This window comes from Camelus ferus, chromosome 2 (genome assembly GCF_009834535.1).
Source record: "Camelus ferus isolate YT-003-E chromosome 2, BCGSAC_Cfer_1.0, whole genome shotgun sequence".
NCBI lineage: Eukaryota > Metazoa > Chordata > Mammalia > Artiodactyla > Camelidae > Camelus > Camelus ferus.
The window spans coordinates 104144884-104171934 of NC_045697.1; the positions used below are offsets into that span (position 1 = coordinate 104144884).

At 39.7% G+C, this 27051-nt stretch overlaps 1 protein-coding gene across 3 annotated transcripts in view; it reads right to left on the reverse strand.

Moving 5' to 3' along the window:
- Positions 1-27051, reverse strand: part of TTC29 (tetratricopeptide repeat domain 29) — a 724023-nt gene that overhangs the window by 199309 nt on the left and 497663 nt on the right. For 2 of the 3 annotated variants that reach the window (XM_032464537.1, XM_032464547.1), the window contains 3 exons: positions 6870-6916; positions 2000-2097; positions 81-164 (listed from right to left, as the gene is read on the reverse strand). In XM_032464537.1, the coding sequence (XP_032320428.1) occupies positions 81-164; positions 2000-2091 (176 nt within the window). In that variant the 5' untranslated portion in view covers positions 2092-2097; positions 6870-6916. Of the gene's footprint in view, positions 1-80; positions 165-1999; positions 2370-6869; positions 6917-27051 lie in introns of those variants that run through there. The other variant, XM_032464557.1, reaches the window with a different exon arrangement.

Sequence of the window (27051 nt, forward strand, 5' to 3'; positions counted from 1 at the left end):
GGAAAACTGAAATTTCAATAAAGAATCCAGACAAAAGAAACAAACTTTCTATTAAAGTACCGTTAAAAGGTTATACTTACGCGGCAACCTCCTCTTTTGACAATCCTTTGAAATTCACCTCCAGATAATGGTCTATGTCATCTTTTTCTTTGATCAGTTGAGACCTAAATGAAATGGAAAGAAATAATAAAGCACTGCCTCATCGAGTTGAAAATCTACCAAACATATAAAATGCCACCAGGAGAATAGAAATATTCAGGGTATAATACCATCGATAATAAATGTTCTGCAATAGCTATAGAGTTAGGTTGTTGATTGACAATTTCAAATTTTTAATCTTCTTGAATGGAGAGAGACAGGGAAGAATACCAAACTCAGTGTGTAAACAAACACAGTACCAACACATGAAAATAATCTGCGTTTTTAAAATAAATGGAGTTTTCCCCTCAAAGCTTATAAAATCTTCCATTTTATTCATGTTCTCTCCCAGTATAACTTTCCAACTACACAAGTTATATTCTGCTGGGCACAGGATCTTGAACTGAGAATACCTATTTGATACAAATGTGTTAAATTATTGGTTGCAAACATTATGAAATTTTGCTCTGAAATGCTGTTTGAGTAGGTTTTTTGAATCACACATAAACTCAAATTATTACTAGAAGTTCAAGATGCAAAGTGACTTTAAGAAGAGTTTACTGAGAAATATATCACACATGTAGTGTATTCAATTCTTTGCACCCTTTGCACCTTTAAAAATAAACACACTGTTAATATCTCATGACAGTGGGAGTATGGGATACACAAATACCTATTTTTATTCAGAAGCTAATGAAGAATGTTGATACAAAATGTTGCCCTAAATGGTTGTGATAAAAATGTTTTCCTTGAACAAAATGAATGCAAAAATGTTTTTCTTTAAAATCTATCTTATTTTAGGGATATGGGATTGGATTAAGTGTTTGCTTATGTTGAAAAGAAAATGTAATCTCAGTCATTACAAAAGACAGGAAGAACAAGCTTTTTCAGATTTTGTAAATATTTCACATTATTCAAAAGTAAAATGGAAGATAAGAATGTATATACCAGAATTATGGATCTATCGAAAATTTTCTGTTTTTCAAATTACTTGAAAAGAAAACACAGTTCTCTACAATTCTATTTTTTCAATTTCTACAATTTTCAATTCTATTTCAAAAGAGTTTTTATGGTAGTTTAGCTGAATGTATTTATTTTGGCCCAGGGGTTTGGGTCTTTCCCAGAAATACCAAAAAATGAGGTAGGAGCCTTCTCAGAACAAAGTAGTCTCGTAATACTTTGATCATTACACCTTGCAGGAACTGAAAGGTATGCATAAAAAATAAACAAACCTACAAATTCAAATTATTTATACTGATAAAAATCAATCAATAAAGCTGTAAGTGGAAATTTCTAAATAACACAATCTTAGTTAACATTCATAATTACGACAATGTACATCGAATTCCTGCCCGCTAGTTTCTCGACAACAACTCCAGAAGCTCAGCAGCCATTCACAGGCAGCAGTGGTTTGATGATGCATTTTCAAGCCCCAGGATCATTCCAGGAGCTAAACTATGCCTGCCAATTTACCCTGGTATTAATTCTGTGCCACCCTTCCTCCAAAACAAAAATCAGTGCTCGAGACCTTGCGGTTTCTTTTTTAAAGCTTCTGCTTTTAATTCTCTACACACATTTTAAAAAGGAAATAGATTTCCAAAGCTTTATGGGAACCACTTTATAATGGTAATAGGGAACAAAATGATCAAATGAGCACTAGCTTGCTAAATAATTATAGTCTTAATCTTTGAATGAGGTTCAGCAATCCTTTTGAAATGGCAAATTTGAATATTCTGAATATAACAATATACTTTTGTCTTTAAACAATGTTGTTTTCTGAGATATGCTATTGACATTTCTTATGGCAAGAAATTCATTCTGTAGGGAAAAAAAAAAAAAAATGAAAGCCAGGGTCTCGTACCTGGGAATATCTCTGGAGGAACACGGCAGCTTCTGTCGGGCCAAGGCCGTGAGCTTTGGGCGTGCCATGGGCAGTGGAGGCAGGGTGGTCATTCTGGACTACCAAAAAAATAAACAGAAACGGCATTTTAAAGAATAAAACTTTCAAAGAGTCTTTTAAGACATTATTAGTGATCCATAGTGAGTCATCTGAGCTGAGAATGCCCCTGCGTGTGGAACTGTAGCTCTGGTGTTCGGGAATAAAGCTCGGTGAGTGAATTCTGCAGGTAGCTTCCCTCATTATTTTCTTCTCCTCTCTGCCTTTCGGCCAATTTATTACTTATCTGCATCTCCACCAGCAAGTCGATAAAGGAGAAAATCTGATAAATGAACTGAAGATTCAGACAATTCGGAGCTTTGGTATGAGTTTTGTTAATGGAGCTGGTTGCAATTAAAGAGTGAAGATTTTTAGAGCAGCTGTGGATTTCAAATACTCACACTTTGCTTTCCTGTTATTATTAATAATTAAAAACTGTTCATACTTTGCTGTTTTCTAAAAACTTTCTCACTCATAAAGGCTTCGAAGTGCTAAACGCTAACAACGATCTCAACAACGTGCCCTGAGAGAGCACGTGACTCTAATAATGTATAAATCACCTAAAAATGCAGTGGTTTAAAAAAGATTGTTTAAAACAGCAATCATTACATTATCTTTCACACTTTACACAGGTCAGGAATTAGAAGACACAACGGGGATGGCTTTTCTCTACTCCACGAAGACTGGGGCCTCTGCCGGGAAGACTCAGAAGCTTGGAGGTAACTGAATGGTGGGAAACAGGAATCATCTGTAAGTATCTTCACTTATGTATCTGGAGGTTGATGCTAACCATTAGCTGGGGCCTCAACTGGGGCTGCCTGCCAGGACGTACACGCGACCTCCTCACATGGCTTAGACTTCCTCACAGCTTGGAAGCCCCAGACTTCTTAAGTGCAAATCAGGGCTCCAGAGGCAAGTACCCAAAGAAAAGCCAGGTTGAAGCTGTATTCCCTTATAAGGTCTGGCTTTGGAAGTCACATAGCATCTCTTCCACTGTAAAAATAGGCCTGCCCAGATTTAAGGCTAATGAACATAGACACTTCTGTTGATGGGAACACATCAAAGTCACACTGTAGGAGGAACATGTGGGATGGAAAATATTGTTGTGGCCATCTTTGGGAAATGCACTGTGTCACAGTGGACAAAGTAAGAACAATAATGAAAGTGGGTCTATAAAATCAAGTTATCGAAAACTTACTGCAAAGAGGAAGAGGTGTGGGCATGATGCTGGTGGACTTAGAACAGAAAAATTGTCACACTTTGCAAGGGCTTTCAGATGCAAAAGAACCCACCTTCTATGTGTTAGAGAGGCATCCAAAAGGCCAGGGCCTCTTGATTCCACCAGCACCATGTCCGCCAGATTTGACCTCTGCCATTAGTCTCACAAGCACCTGGAAGGCTTGTTTCAGGTTTTAAATCACCTACGTCTAGTAGTTTCTAGCTCTGGGACCTAGGGAAAATCACCATCAATCTGAGCTTTAAATATATTCAACACATATTTATTAAGCTACTATTTGGTGCCAGTTACTGTTCTAGGTGCTGAAGATGCAGCAGTGAAGAAAAAGACAAAAACCTCTGGCCTCACAGAATTTACATTATAGGATGGATGTGGTGGGGAAACAGACAATACCCAAATAAGCAAAATACATACAAGATGAGATTACGATAGGATCAATAGCTAAAAATACATCGTTTGAAATTCAGTGTAGAAAGGGATAGTCTTCTGTTTCTGAAAAAAAGATTATTACCCCAGCCTGGAAATAATTATTTGCATAATTAAAGAGAAAATTCTAATGGACATCAAGGTCATACTTTAGATTTAATACAATATGAATATTATTACCTAGATTATCAGAGCATGATATGATCCACGAAACATTAGGTCTACTTATTTTTATACAGTTATAGCTTTAAACCACCCAGTCCAAACAGCTAATGTTAGTCCTTTCCTCCAAAATAATTAGAAACATAATGTTTTATTCATCATAACTTTATAATATAGTGACTTAATTCTTTTGTATTTAAAAAATCAATTTTCTGATCAGATATTATATCAAACCGTTCAGTTAACTGCTTAACCAGAACTTACTAAATGGCAAAATGTTGTGCAGAACATGTGGTAAGAAGTTGTAACTAATATAGGGTTAGATCTTCTCATGCACAGGTTTGAGGGGGCAGCAAAGGCTCCCTGGACCTACCTCTCATGGGCCTATGTCAGACAACTGTGAAGACTCTGTGTTCCAGAGCCCTCTAATGTTATGGAGCAAATCTGAGCCATCTCAGTTCTTAACCCAGACCTGTCTGTCCCTATGGATTTTGGAAGGGAGAGAAAACAATGCCTGTGCTTGCTTCAGTCCAGGGGTTCCTTCCTTGACCAATTAAGACTCTGTTCTGAGAATCCCCACTTTGCTTGACAAGGGCACTGAGGCAAGGGTGATCTCTGCATAACTGCAGAGACCTTTGAAAGGTTCCCCAAGGAACTTCAAAAGGTGAAAAAAGTAATTTTTCCAAATACTAGGAAGACCCACCCAGTGACTTGTACACAGACACAGGGAGACCGAACTCCAAAAACTCTGACCTAGCACCCCCAAACTGATCCAGCTGGTGATTTAAAATTTATCCTTACCCAGGCGGGGGCATGGAGGCAAGAGTAATAGCTCAGTGGTAGAGCACATGCTTAGTATGCATGAGGTCCTGGGTTCAATTCCCAGTACCTCCATCAAAAAAAAAAAAGTCCTTATTGATGTTCACTTGGGTTAGACTCTTTTTGCAAGAAAATAAAAGCATCTAATGAAATCATATGCAAATGTGATACACGGAGAGGAACACATCTCCTTTGTTACGCAGATCAACTGCGATTTTTTTTTTTTTTTCCAAAATCTGAGTCAACGTTTCCAACCATTAAAGTTTCAGCTGCCAGTTCCTTCATTTTGCTCTCCTCTGATCTGAGAACATTAGCAGCAGGAGCACCTTTACTCTTAAATTTAGTTTAATGTAAGTATTGCAAGCCCTGCTGGCAAGCCTCAAGGCACAGCTCTGAATGGGGGGTGGTCAGAGCTGAATGATAAAGTGGAAAAAAAGTTGTTAACTGCGTGGCAGAAAAAAATAGCCCTTAACCCATCTATGGTGGAAGTTTAAGCTCAGAGTTAGGGTGGAAGTTGACAGGCTCGCTTGCTATTCTAAACCCTACATCCTCCCTGCCTTTGCCCATTGGGAAAGAGGGTTTTTGTTTTTCACAATCAATACACGGCTACATGAAGGCATTTTGTTTTACACAATAGGTAATGTGTGAACTGAGCTTTATGACACATATAATATTTCAAATGCATCATCAAAGACGTAAAGGGATACAGTGACAATTTATTTTCTTATCTAAGTAACCACCATATCTTTTATGTTCTATTAAGTTCAGTCTCATTTATTCTGAATTTTCTTAAAGTGGGAAGTAGCTGCATCCTAGCGTCTAGCAGGGGAAATAAGTGAGGAAAAAATGCAGGTATGCTTAGGCACCTATCATTTCAGGCTGAAATTATACCTGTTGCGTGAAAAAAACCTTTTGCAGTTTGTTAAGGTGAGTTGTATCACTTCCCTGGTTTGATCCAGTGTTCCCAGCTCCTGGGTGAGCTCCAGCCAGGAGGAACAGGACTAGTGCTGGGGGTGACTGATCTAGGGGTGACTGATCCAGGTCTGAAGCAGAAATGGAACACAACATCCTCAACAGTGACACTTCATCAGGGTTCTCTTAGCTCAACGCCACGGAGGAAATCGCACAAGATGAGTGCGGCTGCAGGAAGGGGAACGGTTCAGATTCAGGTGCGTAAGGGAGGATGATGAGAGGCACTTCTCTGGCTGGTACCAAAATGAGTGGAGCCCCAGGAGGTCAGGGTGAAGCTGTCTGTTAGGGAACCCAGAGGCAGCGCCCCTAGTGCTACCAAATGGGCAGTGCTACTTTGTGGCACCACAGGTGCTGAGACAAAGATCAAAAGGCTGCCTGAAGCCATTCCACTGTTGGTATTCAGGAGAGATTGGGTGGAATTCTTTGATCTCCTGGTTGGCGCCGGTATCACAGTTACAGTCTCTAAGTTTGGCCCCCACCCCCCACGTGCAAAGACAAATGAGAATGGAGAAACACAGGATGAAAGGTTTGAGAGGGGTGCATCAGGCTGAATGTGTCCGATGGTGTGAGTTTAAGTTTCTGGCCCCCAAGTAAAATTCTTCAAAGAGTAACCCCCTTGCCCACGATCCCCAGAGATACCCTCATCAGGAAATACAAAGGAAGGGGAGGCCGAGAGTTGTATAGACAGAGGCTACTTGGGGAGTGACTATGTCTGAGGCTGACCACTGTCTCCAGAATTCAGTCAGTTTGGGGTAAAAGCTGATATGTGAGAAATCAATAAACCACAGCAAGCAAATGTATCATGTGTCATCAAGAAATTTCAAAATGAATACGTTTTTACTATCAACAAAATCACTTGTAAGAATTAGATCTTTTCATATTATCATAAGCTCTTTTACTATGAAAGTTTAAAGAAAACTACAGAAGAAATATCAATAATTTGCTCCTGAAAAGAGTAAAAGAAAATCACATAAAATAATGAATAGAATCAGTAAATGTTTATCCCTTGTATCATAATTTTTGGACATTTCTAGCACTCCGTGGTAGGTAATTAGGTAGGTTGTTAAATAAAATAAATAGAAATCACACATTTCCTACTAACTGACTTTACGAATGATTAAATCAAAATTTAAAGCAGGAAACAGTGTTTGAAGACAGGCCACGTTTCACTCGACTTACATTTGGAGATTACTGCTGAAGGTCTCTCCAGGCTTACAGACTTCAGCCTAAAAATCGGGAAGCAAAGAATAGTAGCAAAAGAGAGGAGAGAAAAGTTAAAAATTGGTTAAGAGAATAACCCCTTCCTGCTCCAAATCATAGAATAAGATTTATTCATAAAACAAACACCAGGTACTTACTACGTATTTAGGGGGAAAAAAAACGCTGTAATAGCTGAAATATTATGTCAATGATTAAAGAAGCAAACCATAAAAAAAAAAGTCCCAAAGTATAGCTCCTATAGGAGAAACTAATCGCTAATTCAATGAAAGGCCAATACATCTAAAATATGTATATGTAGTGACAGATTCTCATACAAACGTGACTAAGGGACCATTTGATCTCTCAAACGGGGTTATCTACCACAACTGAGAGCACCCCAGCTCCTTTTGTGCTGCTACTTAGTTCTGAACAGGACTAATCGATTTATTGCTACTCCTGTTTATTTTTCCCACTGCCCTCACAGCGTGAACTGGGCGGCGGGCAGGTAGAGAGCCTTTCCCGGCTCCTCCTATTTATTTCTTGAGGTAAAAGGTGAGGGCCTTGGCTCAGGAAGCTTGACTCTCTAGCCGTCTGCTGAGGAAGGTCTGTGGGGTCCGAAGAGGGACCGCCTGGAAGAACAACCCGTCTCTTCCAGGACTTTGTCACGAACCTCGATGGACTAGCCCTGGGGAACAGCTCTGGTTTTCCGTTCCGCCGAAGTGCGTCCCCCACCGGTGGCACGACCCGGGCGCCGGCGCTGCCGGGTGTTTCCGCGCTGGTTCAGAGACCCCGCGCAGCCCACGCAGCCCGCGCTGAGAGGACGCGAGAGCGTCTCCAGGGATACAGAGGGGGAGGGGCGGGAGGGCAGGGGCGGGGTTAGGCTAAACCGGGGCTCCGGATTGGGGCAGCTTCCAGGCTCCTGGGCGCGGGGGCGGAGCCTGGAGGGGGCGGAGCCTCTTGGGGCTGGGCGGAGTCTCCAGATCTAGCAGGTTTTTCCCGCCAGACCGCTCTCAGAAGTTAGACTGCTTTCAGAAATTAGTTCACCTAACCCAAGGGCCTCAAGTTTGCCGCCCTGAATCATTTCCTTCATGGCACTGCATTCTCAATATTTTGCAACATTTCCCTGTCGTCCACTGATTGATGAAAAAATACTCACCTTGGCATTCAAAACACCCAAGACCCTAAGCCACTTGTTCATGCTGGAGAAATCATTCATTCTCATCTTCCTCAGCCTCTGTGGCAGTCAGAACCATCTCCCTGCCCCACGTAAACACTTTTCCCAATCCTGTCTCCAGAGAGATAATCCAAGTTTGAGTTGTGGTGAGCTAAAAACTCAAGGTGTTTTTCACACTCTCCCTGCGTCCTGTCTTTATATATATTTAAATTTTTACCCCAAACTCCGGATTTTATGTTTGCAACGACTTAACGCCAGTCTCATTAATCCCAGCCTACGATTCCATCCCTTCTCTCACATGCAAGTGTAAGGACGTGAGCGTCTTTGCTCATTGTCTGGTACAGATGGAGGGAAAAAGTGAGACTTGCTGCTTACTACTCCTCAAATACAGATGTGCTGGAAAGTGGGGCTTTTATTCATGCCTACTGTCACAGCCTGTAGGAGAGTGAGCTAGCAATACTGTTCACGCCAGTCATTCTATTAACCAAAAATCGATTCTGTTCAGAGTACAAACGTAACAACCATAACCACACTTTCATTCCAACATCCAATTTGCTGCAATAAATTGCTAAATGATTTCCACAGAGGAAGGGCACATTACATATTCAATTGATCACTGTGACTACCTGTGACTGGGCTCTCCGTGATCTCTCACATCAGTAAGGTCCATTCTGTTCTCATGAACTAATTTCTCACTTTCCAGCAGCTCCTTAACACAACTCCACTGTGACCTGTGTGAATTCTGTTCCAGTGCTCCTTGCCTTTTCAGCTTTGAGGTCTGTGAATTCCATGCACCTTCCTTTATGCATCAGTGCTACAGATGTCAATCAATATTTAAGAAAGAAGAACTAGATGTCTGGTCTGAGTTTCTTTTATTTGTTGTCTAAACAGGACTGTTTTTCTCCAAGTTTCCTCCCCAAGGGAGAATTTTCATAGTGAATGAGGCAGGCAAGTCACGTCTCCTTGAGTTTCTTTTAGGGTTAGAGCTTAGGGAACCAGCTGTCATGAGTGAGATTGCTAGGTCATATGGTAGTTCTATTTTTAGTTTTTTGAGAACTTCCATAATGACTGTACCAATTTGCATTCCCATCAACAATGTACAAGGGTTCCCTTTTCACCCAAGGGTCTCATATACTCCACCACATAGCCAAAATAGGCTATGTAACCAGGCAAAACAGGTGCAGATTATCAATCCACATATTTTTAATAAGCAATGTAGACAAGCTAGTCCAGAGTGCTTTCAGGGGATTTTCAGACTTTAAATAGCACATTCAATGTCACTAGCCAGTACATTTCATTCGTATCTTGGCTGAGGGAGAGCACCATGGCTCTAGGTATCCCTGGAGTTAAAGAAAAGCTGCCATGGATCAAGCTGCAAGCTAACCCCACACTTCCCTACCAAAACTGTAAATCAAAAGTAGTGCTGAATCACTGATGGAATCTCAGACTTGAAAAACTTAAGAGTGATAATTCTTTGTATATTTCCATTTAATACTCTGGTTTAGTTGGACAAAATAGATTTGTGTCTTGAAGAATGGAAAGTTAATCAAATGGTAGCTTTCACTGCACTGCTGTTCTAAATAGAGCCTTCTTGCTGGGGTGCCTGGTATATGGCACATAATCCCCTGATCTTATATTTTGATTAACAGACAACAAACAGAAGCAATTTGCCTTTACCTAGCAGGGACAGCAGTGCACTTTTATTTTTCAACTCAGTAATCTGTCAACTCTGGATCTTTGCTGCAATTTAATTCACAGGGACCTTAATTATCTTACCGTCTCACAGACTGTCAGGCAAGATCACTGCACTGACAGGTTATCTGATACAATCTGGAGAACAAGAAATATCAGGCACCCTCCATGCCTTGGCACTATAAATACACGCCAAAATGAATGATGTACATCTTGTGAAAAATACAGGAGTCTCTCCCCTCAGTGAAGTTTGGGATGAGGGGTTAGATGGACGGATACTACAATGGAAAGGATAATTTGCTGAAAATGTACACACCCAACCAAAATGTTTATTTGCTTATCTTTGGATTTCGGAGTCTGATGAGAATTATGGTCTCTCATCGTGTCTGCAGTAATAATATCCTGCCCTGATATAATAACCATAATTCTTGTTTTCTAGCCCCAGGATCTGCCCCGATATCAGTTCTTCCCATGTCTGGTTCACAATGGTTTTATGGGCCTTTAATATCATTCTAATAAATTAATTTTTCAAAAGTTAGCCAGAGTTGATTTTTATTCCTAACAACTAAAGAATACTAACTTAACATAATAATTAGGAAAGTATTACAAATGAGATAATAAAATTTCATCTCACATTAGTAGGTATTAATTACAGATAATATCAATTATTCACATTAAACACTTGAGAATATTATATGCTTTCTAAAGTTATTGCTGAAAACTCAAGATTCCATTAAGAAATTGCACTAAAGTGTGTATACTACTATATTTATTTTTCTATTGTTACATAGAGATTTGATAAAATTAGGCCACAATATCCTGTTTATATAGTCAAATGATGATGAGTTTTTGACCTGGCTGAAAATATTATAAAACCTTTTTGAGGTTTAAATGTTTTCCAATTGTACAATAAATCAGGTGGGGAAATCTAGTTAATATTTATCGATCTTACATAAACAGTGCCCTGCACTAGATATTCTAGGGTAAAAACAAAAAGCTGTTTGCTTATTGATGCTTGCAAGTAATAATTTTTATACTGAATTTAGAGTTGAAAGCCTTTTTATAGATTTTATCAGTGTATATAACGCCCTTGTAATTGTCATAAAAAAATGTTTTACAGTTAAAAGAATCTAGGAAAATAGCTTTTAAGATTCAATCAGATAGAATCAATGAAGTTTTTTCAAATTATGCATTCTCAAATTGTCCTTTTGTTTGGCAAGATTTGGTAAAATGAAAATGGACTGGAACAGGAGAAGCAGCAAACTGAAGGCATTATACTCAGGCATTCCAAGGCTAGGAATGAGCACATGTGAAAGCTGAGGGTCTGGGAAATGATTTCCTTAAAACCATCAATATTTAAGACGCCTGGGAAGTCTTCAGGAGTTCTTCAGCTTGAATACCTTCTTGAATATCTAATGTATGTTTCCTTGGTTTTAATCTAGTTTTAGTTGTTTTCTTTTTCTTAATGTGTACAAACCACACTGTTTTAAAATCCAAAGTACACAGAGAACCAGCTTTCTTTAATAATGTCTTACAAATATCGGCTGGTGTTAAAACTTACTTGCTCATTTTTTTTTCCAGCAATTTCACACTTTTGGTTCTGACTGGTGCAATTCTGTTGGTTCTGACTGGTGCAATTCTGTTTTCTCAGACTGCTAGATCTGCTAATTAAAAAATTACCATTTGAACTTGAAACTACATATACGCTTTATTGTTCATTTTATTCATTATTTTGCACCTTCACACACTGGATAAAGGTATGGTGGTAATGTTTTCCACAAGCGGAAACAAAGTTCCATAAAATAATATGTTTCAGTAGTTGTCAAATCTCTTGAAATCATAATTATCTGTGTCCATAATAAGAAATATATACATGCATATACATCCATCCAGCTACTTATGTATACAAATCCCATTCTAAGATATTAAGAGGTATATCAGTATTTTTCCAATGCAATTCAGAAATGAAATTCCCCATTCTTCAAGGACAGAGGCTTAACTGTGTATATGCAAGGAGAATTCTAAATTCACAAACAAAAATCTAGAATATAACAACATTTTTGGAAGACTGTTATAAACAAGATGACAAATATCACATTTAGTAAAATTCTACTGTAACTTCCAGTTCAGTCTCACAGGGTAATAACTTATTGAATAAAAGTATAAATAAAAACTGAATTAAACATAACAGAAAAAAATAGAAAGTAGCAGTCTTAAACATGAAATTTGAAAGTCTAAATCCATCCCTTTATCCATCCATCCATCATGTTAACAAACCAGGTGGTCTGCTAGGGTAGAATATAAAGGTAAGTCATGTCCTCAGTGAACTCAGAGCCTAGAAGCTGACAAACAGATAGAAAAGACAGCTGTTTCTTTGCTTTCAAGCTCTGTGCCCCATCTTCACCAGCATCAGAGAGAACTGGACTGATGTCCTTGTCTTCTACCATTACCTTCTGCTCCCCAGTCTATTCCTAATCCTCTCTGCTCCTAATTCATCTCCCATATAGGGTCTTAAACTTGACACTTAGATTGGACTCTTTCTTCTCTGGTACTGAAAACTCAGGCATCCCAGGCATTTACACCCAGTTAGTTACCTGCCTGCAGCCCAGTTTGCACAACCAGTTATTCCAATGGAACTTTAAAGCACAGACCATCAAGGCTGATACTTCTCCCTGGATCATCCCATCCTGGGGATGTCCACAGTACTACATGACAAGTGCTGTAAAGATGACATCACATTTGGTGCCTCCAGGAGGGATCACACAGCTGCCCAGGACTGAATGGATGTTTGGCAGTCACGAAAGAGCTCAGAGAGCTCACAGAGGAGCTAGTGCTTGAAATGTGATTTTGAGGCTTGAAAAAAAAAATAGAGGTGTGTCGAGTATAATGAAGGCAACAGAATGGCAGAAAACCTCGACTTTTTGGACATAAAATCAATTCTAGAATACAGAGGCAGAGAGCCGTGGAAGATGAACCCATCTCCAAAACAATATAGCAGTATAAAACTTTGAGCTCCCACCAAGGCAGTGAAAAACTGAACACACAGTAACATACTTATTAATCTTGTTAATTCAGGGTTATGGTTGGAATAGATGTTGATTTTATAGTATTAGTTATAGCTAGGACATGGGAAAAATTATGAATACCCCTCAGAAAAAAGATTGAAATTAAGTAATTATTTGAAAATAAAATAAAGAATTCATCAATCTTTTATGGGTAAAATTGGTTACTTACAAGAACATTCTACAAAGAACTTTGGTCTAGCTGACTCCAAAGCTTTTCTCTTAAATTATGCTTTTAATTAACTCTCTTTCCACTGATCCCATACTTACCAAGCAGTAAGTATAATTTCCTTCTCTATGTAGAGATTCCTAAATGGATGGAAAGTATGCTCTGACTAACTGCCATGAATATTTATGTTCTCTGGAAGTTATATTCTCACTGCAAATTAATGCACTGGCGTTTAGTTTGTGTGTCAACATGTATGAGTTTGTTTATTTGGGGTTAAAGCCCTTACTAAGGTTGATGACCATTGGGTATGCTGCAAAGTCACGTTTCTGGATCTCCAAACTGACGAACAGGTCTTTGACTAGGGTAATCTGTCCAGAAACAGCCACCTGACGAAGGCCAGCTTAGTGACCATTGTCCTCTCATGGTAATACATCTCTCATGGCCCTCTTCGTTACTATAATAATAATGAGACCACGTGACTTAATTAAGTTTTTTAAGTACCATAAAGGATCGTAGGAAAAAATACAAGATCGATGAAAATTAATAACATAGCCAGGAAGGCAGAATTTTGGATGTAACAAACCAAAGTGTGAAAAAAAATTCAGTGGTTCCATGAACAGTTTTAGCTGTAACATCTTAATATTTTTCTAGAATAATGAGATAATTAAGGATATATTATCCATTGCAGTGGCTATAAGAATGTACCTCAGAGACTGCTAACTACAGGGAGTGTAATTAATCAAGAGTCCCAATTACTATGTTTTGAAATTTGTGTTTCCTCAACCTTCATGGGTCACTCCCAGCCAACGACTGTGTGCATCATATTAATTCTTCCAATCCATGAACACAGTATATCTTTCCCTCTGTTTGTGTTGTCTTCAATTTCTTTCATCAGTGTCTTATAGTTTTCCGAGTACAGGTCTTTCACCTCCTTATACACTTTTAATAAAATTGTACCTGCTTCTATTAGCCAGAGTTGATTTTTGCTCTTTGCAAATAAGACCTTGATTAATACTCTACCTTTCCTGAATGGGTAATTCAAGAGACTTTGGTTCTTACTGCTTGGACTAGACTGCATTGCCCCTGAATGCATTCAAGGTCAGCACCAATGTGCCAGCTATTGAGTCTTTATTTGTTTGAGGAACTTGTTTTATGCCTGAGCAAGATTAGTTCTGCCTCTGCTTTGTGAAGCTACCCACAGACATGCAGCAGGCTTTAAGTTCTGCTGTTTTGCTTCAGTTTTCCCAGCTAATAAATGGTAGACTAGGGATTTATTCAGATTTTCTGACTCCAAAGTATTTCCTCCTCTAGTGACTTTGATTAGTTATGTCTCACAGTTGGGGATGGTCCCTCTGAGGGTGAGATCTCTTCTCTTCCCAAATCACAGCATTAAGATAGTTTCCACATCATCCAGTTGACTACCTCCTGTCGACAATAGCAATCATTTTGATTCGCACGCCATTATTTATTATTGAAACGTCTTAATAGCATCCGCCCCACCCATCCTACACCTGCCACCTCATTAATGTACTGCACGTATCTCTGCACTTGTCCTTCATCAGTGCACCTTTCACTGACTTCCTCTCTCCAGAAGGAACAGCACGATCTCAGCACCCTGGTCAGCCTGGATTCCACCACTGGAATCATTGCTGCTTCCCTTCCTGCCTTCCAAAACTCCTGGTGTGCTTCCTTCATTGCTCATTTTGGCCCTTTTCTAATCCCAACAACTGGAATAACACAGCAATTTACACTTCATATAGAAATGCATGGCTTTGACTCAGGTGACTAGAGAAGGAAAACTTAGAGAAAGCTTTTCTTAAATCGCAAAAAGATAGTGACTCCAGAATTCATTCCAGAATTTCTGAGTGTTCCATCAAGTGATTCTTCCATTCTTTTTTCACAGCTCTACACTTTTCCCTCTTCTGACCCCAAAACTGTTTTGAAATGATAGGTAGTTTTGTGGAGAGAAGAGACCCTTAATGTTGCAGAAGGCTATCTACTGTTTTAACTGAACAAGAGCTTCCCACAAATAAAATGAACTTACTTTATGTATTTAATTTTATACGAAGTTCATAGATAGAAGGCTTATTTTTGTAAAAGAAGAATCTTGCTGGGTTGATGATTCCTACCAGTTTCCTAATAGAAAAAAAAATGGATGTCTCAGTTGAAATACATAATAAGCCTTGAAAATTCTCCAAATCACCTCTCCTTTTTAAAAATGTTCAGACTGAAAGATGAGATGGAGACAGCAGTGCTGCTGAAGATCAAATAAAGTACCATTGTAAGCGTTCTCAGTAGACAGAGCTCATCCCATAAGTCATTAAACACATAAATTCCAGAAGAACACATCAATGTCATTTTTCACTGCTCCAACAACACATCCAAAGCAGAGTAAAATATTTTCAATAAATTTGACATCCAGATTGCTTATTTCAGTGTTTCCACTTTTCTCTTCATCACCTTCTGTCCCAGAGATAAAAAGTTGAAAATTGCGATAGAAAATTTCAGATGTTTTCCAATAGCTGATTCTTCTAAAATATTGATGAAATTCATAACGAAAATATTTTTCAGTGTTTTTCTGTTAGTGCCACCAAAACGATCCAAGCAGATGATTATTTAATAAAGAGCAATGCATACAGTCGATTCATAGGAAGCCACAGGTACCAAAGAGGATGTGCCAAGAGAGTTTGAGAACAGTAAGAGGAAGAGGTTATCAAGTGAAACTGAGAGCTGTGGAAATCAAGTCTCAAGGGCACACATAGCACCTGTGAAGGTGGCCCACTGTACAAAGTGCTTTGAAAAAGTGCTGCCTCTGAGACTGAGGACTTGTGGTTATAAAGACCTAGTTGTAATTTTGGGAAATCGTGCCTGTAATTGATTCCACTAAAATATAAGTTGCCTGGAAGAGATAATGTCATGACTGACAAAAAAACAGAAAGCAGTAGATGAGGAAGAATTTGTCAAGCACCCTATTGCAGTCTCCGAGAAGCTGGGGCTGACTCCAGCGGCCAATTCCAGTCACCAAGCCAGAAGCCCCCCAGGGGTGATGCAGCTCCACAGGCAGTCAAAGCCTGGCAGGCACGTCTTGTAAAGCCATCTACCACCCTTTCCACCCTTCTCATCTCAACCAGTGCTCACCAGTGGACCTTGTGATCTATGATTTGCTTTCTGCAGTGAAATGGGAAGTTATGTCCTAAGTCAAGAGTGAGGATTTGTGGCCTTGTTGAATACAGATTTGAACATACATTGGCAATCTGGTGTATGAACTAGTTTCTACAATTTTGGGTTAATGTAAATCAGTTTCTGCTTCCTGATTATTTCTTAGTGAACTGGTAAATATTTTTCTTTTGGAAACTGCAGGGCTATAAACTAGACACGGAGATAATGTTTTCATCAAAGCCTGCCTTCCCATGGAATTCTGCAGAGAAGCTTACTTCAGTATCTTAAATATCTCTTTTACCCCAGTAAGGAGCACAACCATTCAATTGTCCTATTTTTCCAACTTGGGAAGGCAAATGAGTTATCTAAATCGAGATGAAATTTTGTGATTACACTCTGCAAAATTCACAAAAAGACGCATTACCATATATACATGAATGCGCTACTCTCCATGTAAACAAGTGATTACTTATTTAGGAAGAGAATTATCACTGCAGACGTAAAATTTCGTAAGTCTTATCCTTCTCCTTCATAATCCTTTTAAAATAAGAAGGTATAAATAATTATACATTTTAATTCAGACTTTGGTATTCCAAATATTGTTTTATACTTTGCTGCTCACATTAGCAGACTAATTTTTAGAACAGGGTTTTGATAAATGTATTCATTTAAAATTTTTTCAAATGGTAATCTTATAATTCTTTCAGTTCTTTATCCTAAGTAAAATTATAAACTAATATTATAATTCTTTCAGTTCTTTATCCTAAGTAAAATTATAAACTATCAGCTATTTATTCCAGTATTATTTTAAATTTACCCAACAACATTATTTATGCTAGTACATGCTACTACTTAATGCTGAAAGTACAGTACTAAACAAGACACACAGGTCTCCAGTCTAATGGGCCTTTTGGACATTAAATTCTGGTGGGGGTACTGATAGACTAATAGTAAACAAGTAAACAAGATGATTTCAGGGCCATGAATAAGATAAAATAAGGTGATGTAATGAGGTAAGGGTGTGTGTGTCTGTGTCTGTGTGTGGGTTGGAGGATGTTTGTTTAGACTGAGTTCTTAGAGAAGGCCTCCATATGAATATGACATTTAAGCTGAAACCTGAGTGAAGGAGGGAATGGAGAAGTCAGGGGCAGATCTGGGAAAAGAACATCACAGGTAGATGGAGTAAAACAAGCGAAGCTCCAGAGGTAGGAGCAGAGTGGGTATGTTGACCTGTGGCAGACAGACAGCTCAGGTGCCTCCATATGACTGACTCATTCTGGTGTATGTATCTTTGGATAATTCCCTCCCCATAAGTGTATGTGTATGTGTTATCTGTGACATGCTTCTAACCAATCAAAAGATGAGCTGTCACTCCTCTTATGTGATATAAGACTCTATCTTGCTATCAGACTCAGTCCAGTCTCTCACTCTTTTTCTGTTGTTGGCAAACCACAGCCAAAAGGAACTGAATGCTTTTGAAACCCACACCAGTGGGGAACCTGCTGCTTCCTTAGCTGGGCCTCCAGATGAGAACACCATCTTGACCAGTCCCTTGATTGGAGCCTGTGAGACCCTAAGCAAAGGATCCAGGTAAGATATGCCTGGACTCCTGACCCACAGAAACTATGAGATAATAGATGTGTTGTTCTACCTTGTTAAATTGTAGCAATTTGTTACAGAACATAGAAGTCAATCCATGGCCCCCAGTCAGAATGTACTTTTGGCTGAAGGGCCATGATCCAAGGGAACAGGACTACATTTGAGATGAGGCTGAAGGGTGACGACGTAGGACCTTAAGACATGGTAAGAAAATTTGATTTTACTATTAAGTGTGTTAGAAAGTCATTGGAGAGATTTAAATAGGAGAGTGATATGATTAGGCATTTCCTGGTTACTTGTGAAGGGTGGGCTATGGGGTGACCAGAGTGAACAGGAAGACATCTCAGAAGGCAGCTACGTTCATTAGTCTAGATGAGAGAATGAAGTGGCTGGGATTAGGGTGGTAGAATGGAGTATAGTTTTTAAAAAAGAGAGAGACAGAGAGAGAAGAGTCAGGAAAAATTTGAATGCAGTCTACCAAATCATTTGGATTCAGCAACTGGGAGTATGGTGATTTCTTTACTGAAATGGAGAAATCTGAAGGTAAAGTTGGGTTTCTCAGGTAGAACACAGAGAGGGCAAATCCAGAGTGCTATTTTGACCTGTTAAATTTGAGATATCAGTGACATATTCAGGGGGTAAGATGTCAAGGAAGCTATTGAATAAGCAGGTCTGAGACTCAGTTTGAGTGACATATATTTGGAAGTAATCAGAATACTGATTGTACTCTTTCTCTTCCTGTCCCAGGCGATTCGGGATCTCCCGGCCCCAGTGCAGACACGACCACGTCGAAGAACCACACCACACACAACCAGTCCCGAAAATGGCACAGAAATGGCATCAAAAAACCCCGATCACAACGATACGAATCTCTTAAGGGGGTGGACCCCAAGTTCCTGAGGAACATGCGCTTTGCCAAGAAGCACACCAAGAAGGGCCTGAAGAAGATGCAGGCCAACAACGCCAAGGCCATGAGTGCACATGCTGAGGCTATCAAGGCTCTCGGAAAGCCCAAGGAGGTCAAGCCCAAGGTCCCAGAGGGCAGCAGCCGCGAGCTCCGTCGACTTGCCTACATTGCTCACCCCAAGCTCGGGAAACGTGCTCGTGCCCGGATCGCCAAGGGTCTCAGGCTCCGTCAGCCAAAGGACAAGGACAAGGCTCAGACCAAGGCCACAGCTTCAGCTGCAGCTCCGGCTCCAGCTCAGGCTCCCAAAGGCACCCAGGCCCCCACAAAGGCTCCCGAATAGAGGCTCCCATCTATTGATGTGAGGATAGAAGGACTGGCATGACCCCTGGGCTGCTGTTAGTTAAAACCAGAAATGGGATTGGAAGAGGAAGTGTTAACATGATATGTAATAAGGAAAACTTAAATAAATATAGAAACTTGCTTCTGACACTGAATAGAGAACTTTGCTTTGTTGACATCTAAACCAGTAGGCTATTATCACTATGCTTAACAATATTCATAAAATAATTCTTTAATGTGCACTTACTATTTGCTTGAGATTTGGAGATTGGGAGTCATGTGCATATAGTAAAATCAAAATTAGCTCACACAACATTGTAAAATGAATATAAATCAATAAAAAACGTTAAAAACAAAATAAAACAAAACAAAACCAAAGTTAGCTGAAGTCCCAGGGTAACCATCCCCTATAGCCAGCTTCTCCCTGGACAGGCCTTCCCATTCCCTGCCCACCACCACCCCTGTTTCCATTTGAGCCATTGACTCAGCCCCAGCAAGCGACTCCACTAGTCTACCTTCACCCTTTATCGGTTTTATGTGACCTCTTTGCTTCCAGGCTTTTAGCCATTAGTCATACTTGTTTAAACTGCAATTTTCATTTCGTAGTTAGAAATGATTACTTCCAAAATCAAATCACCTACTGGTCTACATTTGAACCGTATCCTCTCTTACTCTTTGGTTGTAGTAAGGCTAACACATGACACCCATGGATTATGGTTAAAGAGTCAAATGAATTGATAATAATAAACTGAAGATCTACAAAGATGTGATGTTGTTAAAGGAAACAGAGATAATCCCACACAGAGTTTTGACTGTAGGATTTCTCACTTCTCAAGAGTGAGTCTTATCTTTCTTTCATAAGCATGAAAAAACCTGGAGCTCAGGAGTGCCTCAGGCAAGTGAGTTTGAAGGTCTTCTTCAAGACTGAACGAAAGATAATAATCAAAATCTAGGTCAAGATGCTATTTATTCTAGAGAGAATTGTTTAAGCTAATGCTTTAAATTTAACTCAGAACACATTTTAATATATGATTCATACCATGTCTATCAGATATTCTTAATGACTGCACACGTTGTAATCTCATTCGGGCTATTTTACTTTGAGGAATTGTCTAACATCAAGTAGTACAGCCATTAAATTATCATTACAAAGCTATCAAACTTCCTTCATTGCATCTATTTCTCAAGACACAGTTGTACTATACGGGTCTGAAAGCTTTATAAAGTTCAATATACCTTTTCAGAGAGAGAATGAAAACAAAGCGTTTATGGTTTTAGAAAAGAAACAGAATGGAAAAAGTGGCAAAGAAAAAAGATCTGGTCTGATCCATGACAAGGAAAGTTTACCCTTAGAGAACCAGAAGGAAGCTGCTTCAACTTATGGTTAGCAACAGCACAGGCATGTTAAATTTTGTAATAATTATTAAAAAAATAAGTAAAAAAATATTTGTGAATTAGCCAAATTTTATAAAGTGGTGAACAGTTGGTGGGAACAAATATAATTATTCAATGTGAATACGTTTCTATGGAAGAAATTAAGCTATACTGCATGTGAGCTACACTTCAACAATATCATTCTAGTTTGTGGTATACAACAAGTCAACATTTGGTATTTAAATGAATTTAAATGAACTACATGAAGTAGTTTACTCTGAAAGTTTCTTTTATCTTATCAATTCATTTGCATAGTTGGTCATGAACACTGGTTCTGCGTGAAGACACATAAAGCACAGCGTGAATGAAATTAGGATAAAGTCAAAGTGAGTCCCAAAAGACTTAGACACAGCAGTCCTGCTAAAATCCAGAGAATAAGAAAACAGAGCAAGATTGGACTCTCTGGCTAAAGGCTTCACATAGCAGTAGGACTATTTGGAAGAAAAAAATAAAGTGTTAAAAGAGGTAGAAATAGTTTGAGTTCTGTTAGAATAAGACTTAGCGTTTGCATAACCAGAAGTCTAGAGATGCTAAGGAGATGGATTTCATAGCGGGTGTGGGGGTGGGTGCTGAACTGTAGGGTGAGGGAGTTACTCACACATCCAGCACTGAGGATGGAAGAGGAGGCCACTTCTGATTAGTAGTTGAGAACGAGGAGAGTGAGCCATGGCAATAGGGTCTGTAGGTTAGACCATGCAAAGGAGCAAAGGACTAACAAGAGAAAGGCCAGATTTCTCACTGTGCTTTATGACCAAAACATTACACCAAATTTCCATAAAATGATTTTTTTCATAAAACGATGACTAATGGCCACAAGGAGGTTAGATGGGTGTAAAATTCTTAGTTACAAATAAATTTCCATAACTGCCAGTGGCTCAGTGGAACTTTTCTAGGCATATGGTGATTATCCAGCCCAAATTACAACTGAGGAAATTGTGGACTAAAGGATGACACGAGCATCCAGCTAAAGGTTAAGGCAGAACACAGGCCATCCAACTCTTCCAAGGTCAAGCGTCTCTCCAACACTCTCCAAGAAGGACATGTGATCTCTCCTTCAGAGACAGGATGGCTTATTGAAATTTACAAGTAAGCCCTGAACTGCCCTTTCAGCCAACATGTCTAACTTCCCCCAAGCTAAATCAGAGTAAATCAGAGAGAAATAATAGAACATAGTTGATTTGCATTTTATCTTCTTTTATTTTCTGTTTTACTTCTCACAGGGTTGCTAACAAGCAGTGAAATGCCCAAATGTCAGAAAAGGAGGGAAAGCAAAGGATACAGAAAACCCACAAAGTGACTAATCAGCCCCAGTGTGACTGGGCGTTAACACCAACATATTTATTTGGTGCAGATCAAAAATCCTCATCACATTTTCAAATCTCAAAGAACCCAAATGAATCTGGACCTGGAAGAACAATTCCTCTGGAATATAATGACTTGCCAGCTTCCCCCAGAACCGACTGACACTTATCATATGAAACTGAGGCACTAGCTCCTCTGATCCCAAAGGGTGTGGTTATAACTGAACATAAAAAATGATCTGCTGCTGGATCATTCCCCTGCATGATTCCGTCCGTGTTCCCATCTCCTGCACTGGACAGGTGTAGGCAACAGATGATCTTCAGCCTGGGGAGAGGAAGAGCGAGGTGTTCCTTCCCGATTCCATGCACACATGCACACATACGCGCACCCGAGTGATCGGCCAGCTCCCTTCTAAAGAGCTGTCATTCCATCCACACCAATATATACAAATACCAAAGGGCCAGAGTCCTGGAGAGTGCTTTCCCGAGGTGGCTAATTATCCCCGCTACCTTTCCTGGGCTCACTTCCCCTCCTCCATAGTACCGCTGAGCTCATCTTCCTAGACTCTTTTGTCTCAGCCCCCAAATCAGATAATCTCCATCCCTTGGTCTTTAAAGCCATTTTCTCCCATCCTTCCAAGCGACTGCCCACTCCTGTGGCCCAGCCTCCACTGGGAGTTTCAGTTATTTCCTCCTGGCTTGTGTCCCTGCTAGCAAGGACAAAGAGGATTTCTCTAATTCTGAGAGTCATGGATAGAGGGACAGAGAAAAAGGACAAGACTTCCGAAAAGGTCTGGCCCGAAGGTGAACTATCTAACAAAACCAGCCCCATCTCCTCAACGGTGCCTCTTCTGGTGGCTCATCTCCTGTGTCTGAGTATCTATCCCCTTCCTGCTCTTTTAGGTGCAGATTCTAGAAAGTGTGAGCAGAATGTAAGTCAAAAGTCTATAATTTCCCAAAACAATCCATTTCTGGTTGCTGCCGCATGAGCTGACACTTTCTTTGTTACAAAGCTCACTATATCAACCTGTTAGGATAGTGCTGAGTAACTTGTTAGCAACTTCATTGGCAGAAAGAGAGAAAGATACTGGATTTAATTTATGCAGCAATGTTGTGCTGTGTTAAATATCTTATTCAGACCCCTCAGGAACATGAGCACAAGGTCAAAGACACCACTGTGTGTTCAGACCTGTCCCAAAGGCTCCTGAGGGGAAGGGATGAGAAGAGGGGCTGATACTTGGTCCAACACCAGTTTGTATATGGCTGTGAAGGTATTTTTAGATGAGATTAACATTTAAATCAGTAACCTTTGAGTAAAGCAGATAAATGAAAAACTGAAGTCCCTGGAGGAAGAATGAATTCTGCCTCCAGACTGCCTTGGACTTGAGTTGCAATACCAGCTCTTCCCTGGGTTTTCAGCCTGCTGGCCTGACCTGCAGAATTTGGACTTGCCAGCTCCCATGATTTGCAGGATCCAGTTCCTTAAAATAAATCTCTGTCTCTGTCTCTGTCTCTATCTCTTTCTCTTTAAACACACACACACACACACACACACACACACACACACACACATCCCCCCATGGGTGCTGTTTCTCTGGAGAACCCTGACTAGTACACAGGGTCTCAGCTCTGGCCTGGGACGTGTCTCTAAGGTTATTGTCTCCCTTGCTTTCATTAAGATGACTGCTAAAATTCCAGTGCAGGCCATGTTCATGTTTCTTATAAGTTGTGTGAATATAAGCTTCTCTTATTAATTGCTGTTGATTAGCCAAAAGGCAAATATTTAATTAAACCTTGAGAGATAATAAAATTGCACATGAATTATCTATCTAAGAGTGCATAGGTCTGTGCATTTCATTACGACGATTTAACTAACAATCACGTCTCTTATATCCAGTCTTTCTTTGAGCAAGTTGATTGTTTTCTGCTCTGTTTTGTTTTGTTTTCTCTAAAATTCACCAGAGGGACAATGTTATTTTTTCTAAAGTCATTTGTTGGTTGATTTGTATTTACTTGTCTTCTCCTCCATGTCCCATTAGAAGCACTGGTGGTCACAGCACAGAAGAACATTTTTGTTTAGTATCCTTGAACATGTATACTCAAGAGTAATTATTGACCAGATTGAGTGACAGGGAAGACTCTTAAGAGAAAAAAATGTAGCTGGAACGTGAACAAAACTGTTTTTTATTTGCTTTTATTGCCTAGGGATTTTCTCAGTGCTGCTGTTCTGTGAATGTCCACAGGACAAGTGGGTCACTCTGGTATTGGCTGAGTGGGTTTTGAATGTTTACTTGAAGTACAGAGATTTCTATTTGGCTACTTAAAGAAACAGTAAACATCTAAACACCACTAGTGTGCCTGCTCAGGACTGAACAGAAGTGGCTGTAAGGTCTTCAATACAGACCCCTGGAGATTTTTCCTAAAGAGAATGAGGCAGTTGGCTTCCCCGGGCTGTTGCCAAGGCTGGACCACCAACCACAGGGGCCGAAATTGTGAAAAAGAAAACTAACACTTTCACTTCTAGAACTACTGAAATTATGCTTTTCTCAGCTTGCTTTGTTTGTTTGTTTGTTTTACATTACCTGCCCTTTCATTTATGATGGTGACAGTTCATAGTCAGGTACCCATGTGTCTTTTAACGGCCTCACTTTGCAATAAAAAGTTCTGTATTTGTTCTGCTCATTCTTTTAAAGAATATTTTGAAATTGACTGTCTTACGAAAACACCTGAGAAGTGCTGGCCAACATACAGCTTTCTTGCTCATGTTTGATGCCAGCATTTCCAAATTCTAGTCACCCCTCTGATATCCCAAGAGTGTATGTCTATGCAATGACATGCACACCGTTGTTTGCCATCTCCGTGGTGCAGGGCGCTGATCTCTGGGACCAGATGGCACTACTGGAGTGGTTGACACCAGATTGTTAAAGAAGACGCTCTCTTCTAATGGTGTGGAGCCAGGACAACTCAGGAAACGGCACACACATTTTCCTGGGTCATCCCTTGCTTCCTGTCTAAATGAGGCTGCTAGCAAGACCTAAACTATGCGCTATAGGTTGGCTCTAAGGATTGTTCACACAGCATGGGCCAGTGTCTGGGGCTATGCAGAGTGAGCAGAATTAAACCATTAACTCGGCTGAAAAAATACCCCACAAAGGCTCTGAGGTATTCCTCTAAGTGCGGGCATAATTCACCTTGTTCTCTCAAGCAAGGAGTTACTTTGGGTTGTGTTTCTCTAATCACACATGCCACTCTGACTGTATTAATAATAAAGAAGCCTTCTTATCTAAAGATGGTATACATATATTTCAAATCATGTTGTGCATAGGATTCAAAGGATTACTGACATGAATAATGTTCAAGAAAAAGACCATCTAAAATTTTTCTAGCTACAAAGTTATGAATTTTATAGGTCAGTTGTTTACACTGACTACCTCAGATTTACTTTATTAATTCACATTGTACAGTTAAAATGAAAAAGACAATAATTCTTTTTATTGTCAAAATTCGAACATACTTATGATTCATTTATTCATTTATTTGGTCCTTGTCGAGTTTCTTGTATGGGTCAGGCATTGTGCTGGATGCTGAACACACATCACCATAAAAAGACAACACAATAAGTAATAAAAAGGGGTCAGTTCTATGTCAGAAGCAAGCTGGGGCAGCTAAGGGCTTGTATTCATGGCCAGACGGATGATTCACAAAAAGAAACCAACCCTAATTTTCAACCACTTTTTGCCCTTCTCCACACCTGCCTTGGGCACATACGCTTTCAGTGCTAAGATGATATTTTCCATTCCTTTCCTTCCTGCCTTCTCAGAAATACAGGAAGTTTGAAATCCTGAGACATGCTGACTGATTTAAACCCTGGGACTCGCTAGAGGAACAGTGATTTAATGGTACTGCTGAAACACTAGTCATTGATTTAAGACTCTTAGAGAACCCGTTGCTGAATTATCGGGTGTTGGTTTGAAAGGAAACTCAAAGCAACCACAGGAGTCACAAATACACGATGTGGAAATAGTGGTTTAGCTGCAATCTTGGAGGGAAGGCTGGGAAGAGCTGGATGCAAGACATTGGGTGATATTAGCAGAGGGGTGGCTACAGAGGAGCGCTGACTCAGCACAACCCTAAGATTGCTGCTGGGACAGAGGACCAGAGTGAGCCCAGATGAAACCCGCCAGCCGCTGAGAGCCACTCAAGTTCAATGCAGAGACTTTTATTTCTGTGTGCAGTTATTTAGACTGAAAATGGCAACGTGCAACTGTGAGGCAGATCTCATTCATGCATAATTGAAACACCCAAGGGTAAAATAGTGAGGCACAATGGATGACATCTGATAAAAAGAGAGCAAGGCAAGAGAAGAAGTTAAAAACAAGATACAAGGCCCTGGGGACCAGCACGAAGAATACCTGACATAGGCCAAATAATCTCAAATAAAAATATCCAAATTACCAGACAATGCAAATATAAAGACAAAGGCCTGGAAGAGGCACGAGGATTGGGGAGGGGAAATATGCTCAGAATACGAAACACTCAAGGGATGAGTCACTGGTGAGTGAAACTCTTATTGCAACCACGGTAGCGTTTATGTAGTGTTCTCACGTACCTAGGAACTAAAAGAATTAAACCAGCACAAGATTCATTGTCTGAAGTCACATTCTAAGTGACTACGCAATATATACATGTATATGCACAGGTATGTAGGTATGTATGTATCTGTATTACCTGTATAGGTCCATATAGTTTTACATATATGTATATAAAACTACAGACCATATGTACACATGAATGTTAAAATTTTCTTAACTTACTGGGACAGCAGTAGTGTGTGTGTACATGTGTGTATCTGTATATACTTGGCTTCCTAGCTGTGAAGGATCAATTCCATTTCATTACAGAGATTTGTAGAAAAGTCAGTATTGTGACAAGCATTTCAAGGAGAAAAGTGACTGGCTGGGAAACAGGGAATGAGTAATACAGTTGGCTTGTCCATTTCTCTTGCAAACACACAGGTCATTTATTAAGTACCTATCAAGGACTAGGTGTTCTGGACTATTCCATTTAAACCACAAGAATTTCCTACGAGGCATTATCATTGCCATTTTAGGATGGAGATTTTGAGGCTCAGAGAAATTAAGTCACATAAACTTGTCTGATTATCATAAACCCACACTCTTCTCATTACACAGTCCTCTATTCCTTTCAAGAGATGAAAAGGGAAGGCTGCCTAGAAAAGTTCTCACGATGCAACTTTCTACTGTTGGGCTAGAATTATTTTTACTCACTCATACGATGTACATTTTCACTAAACAAAGTGAATAT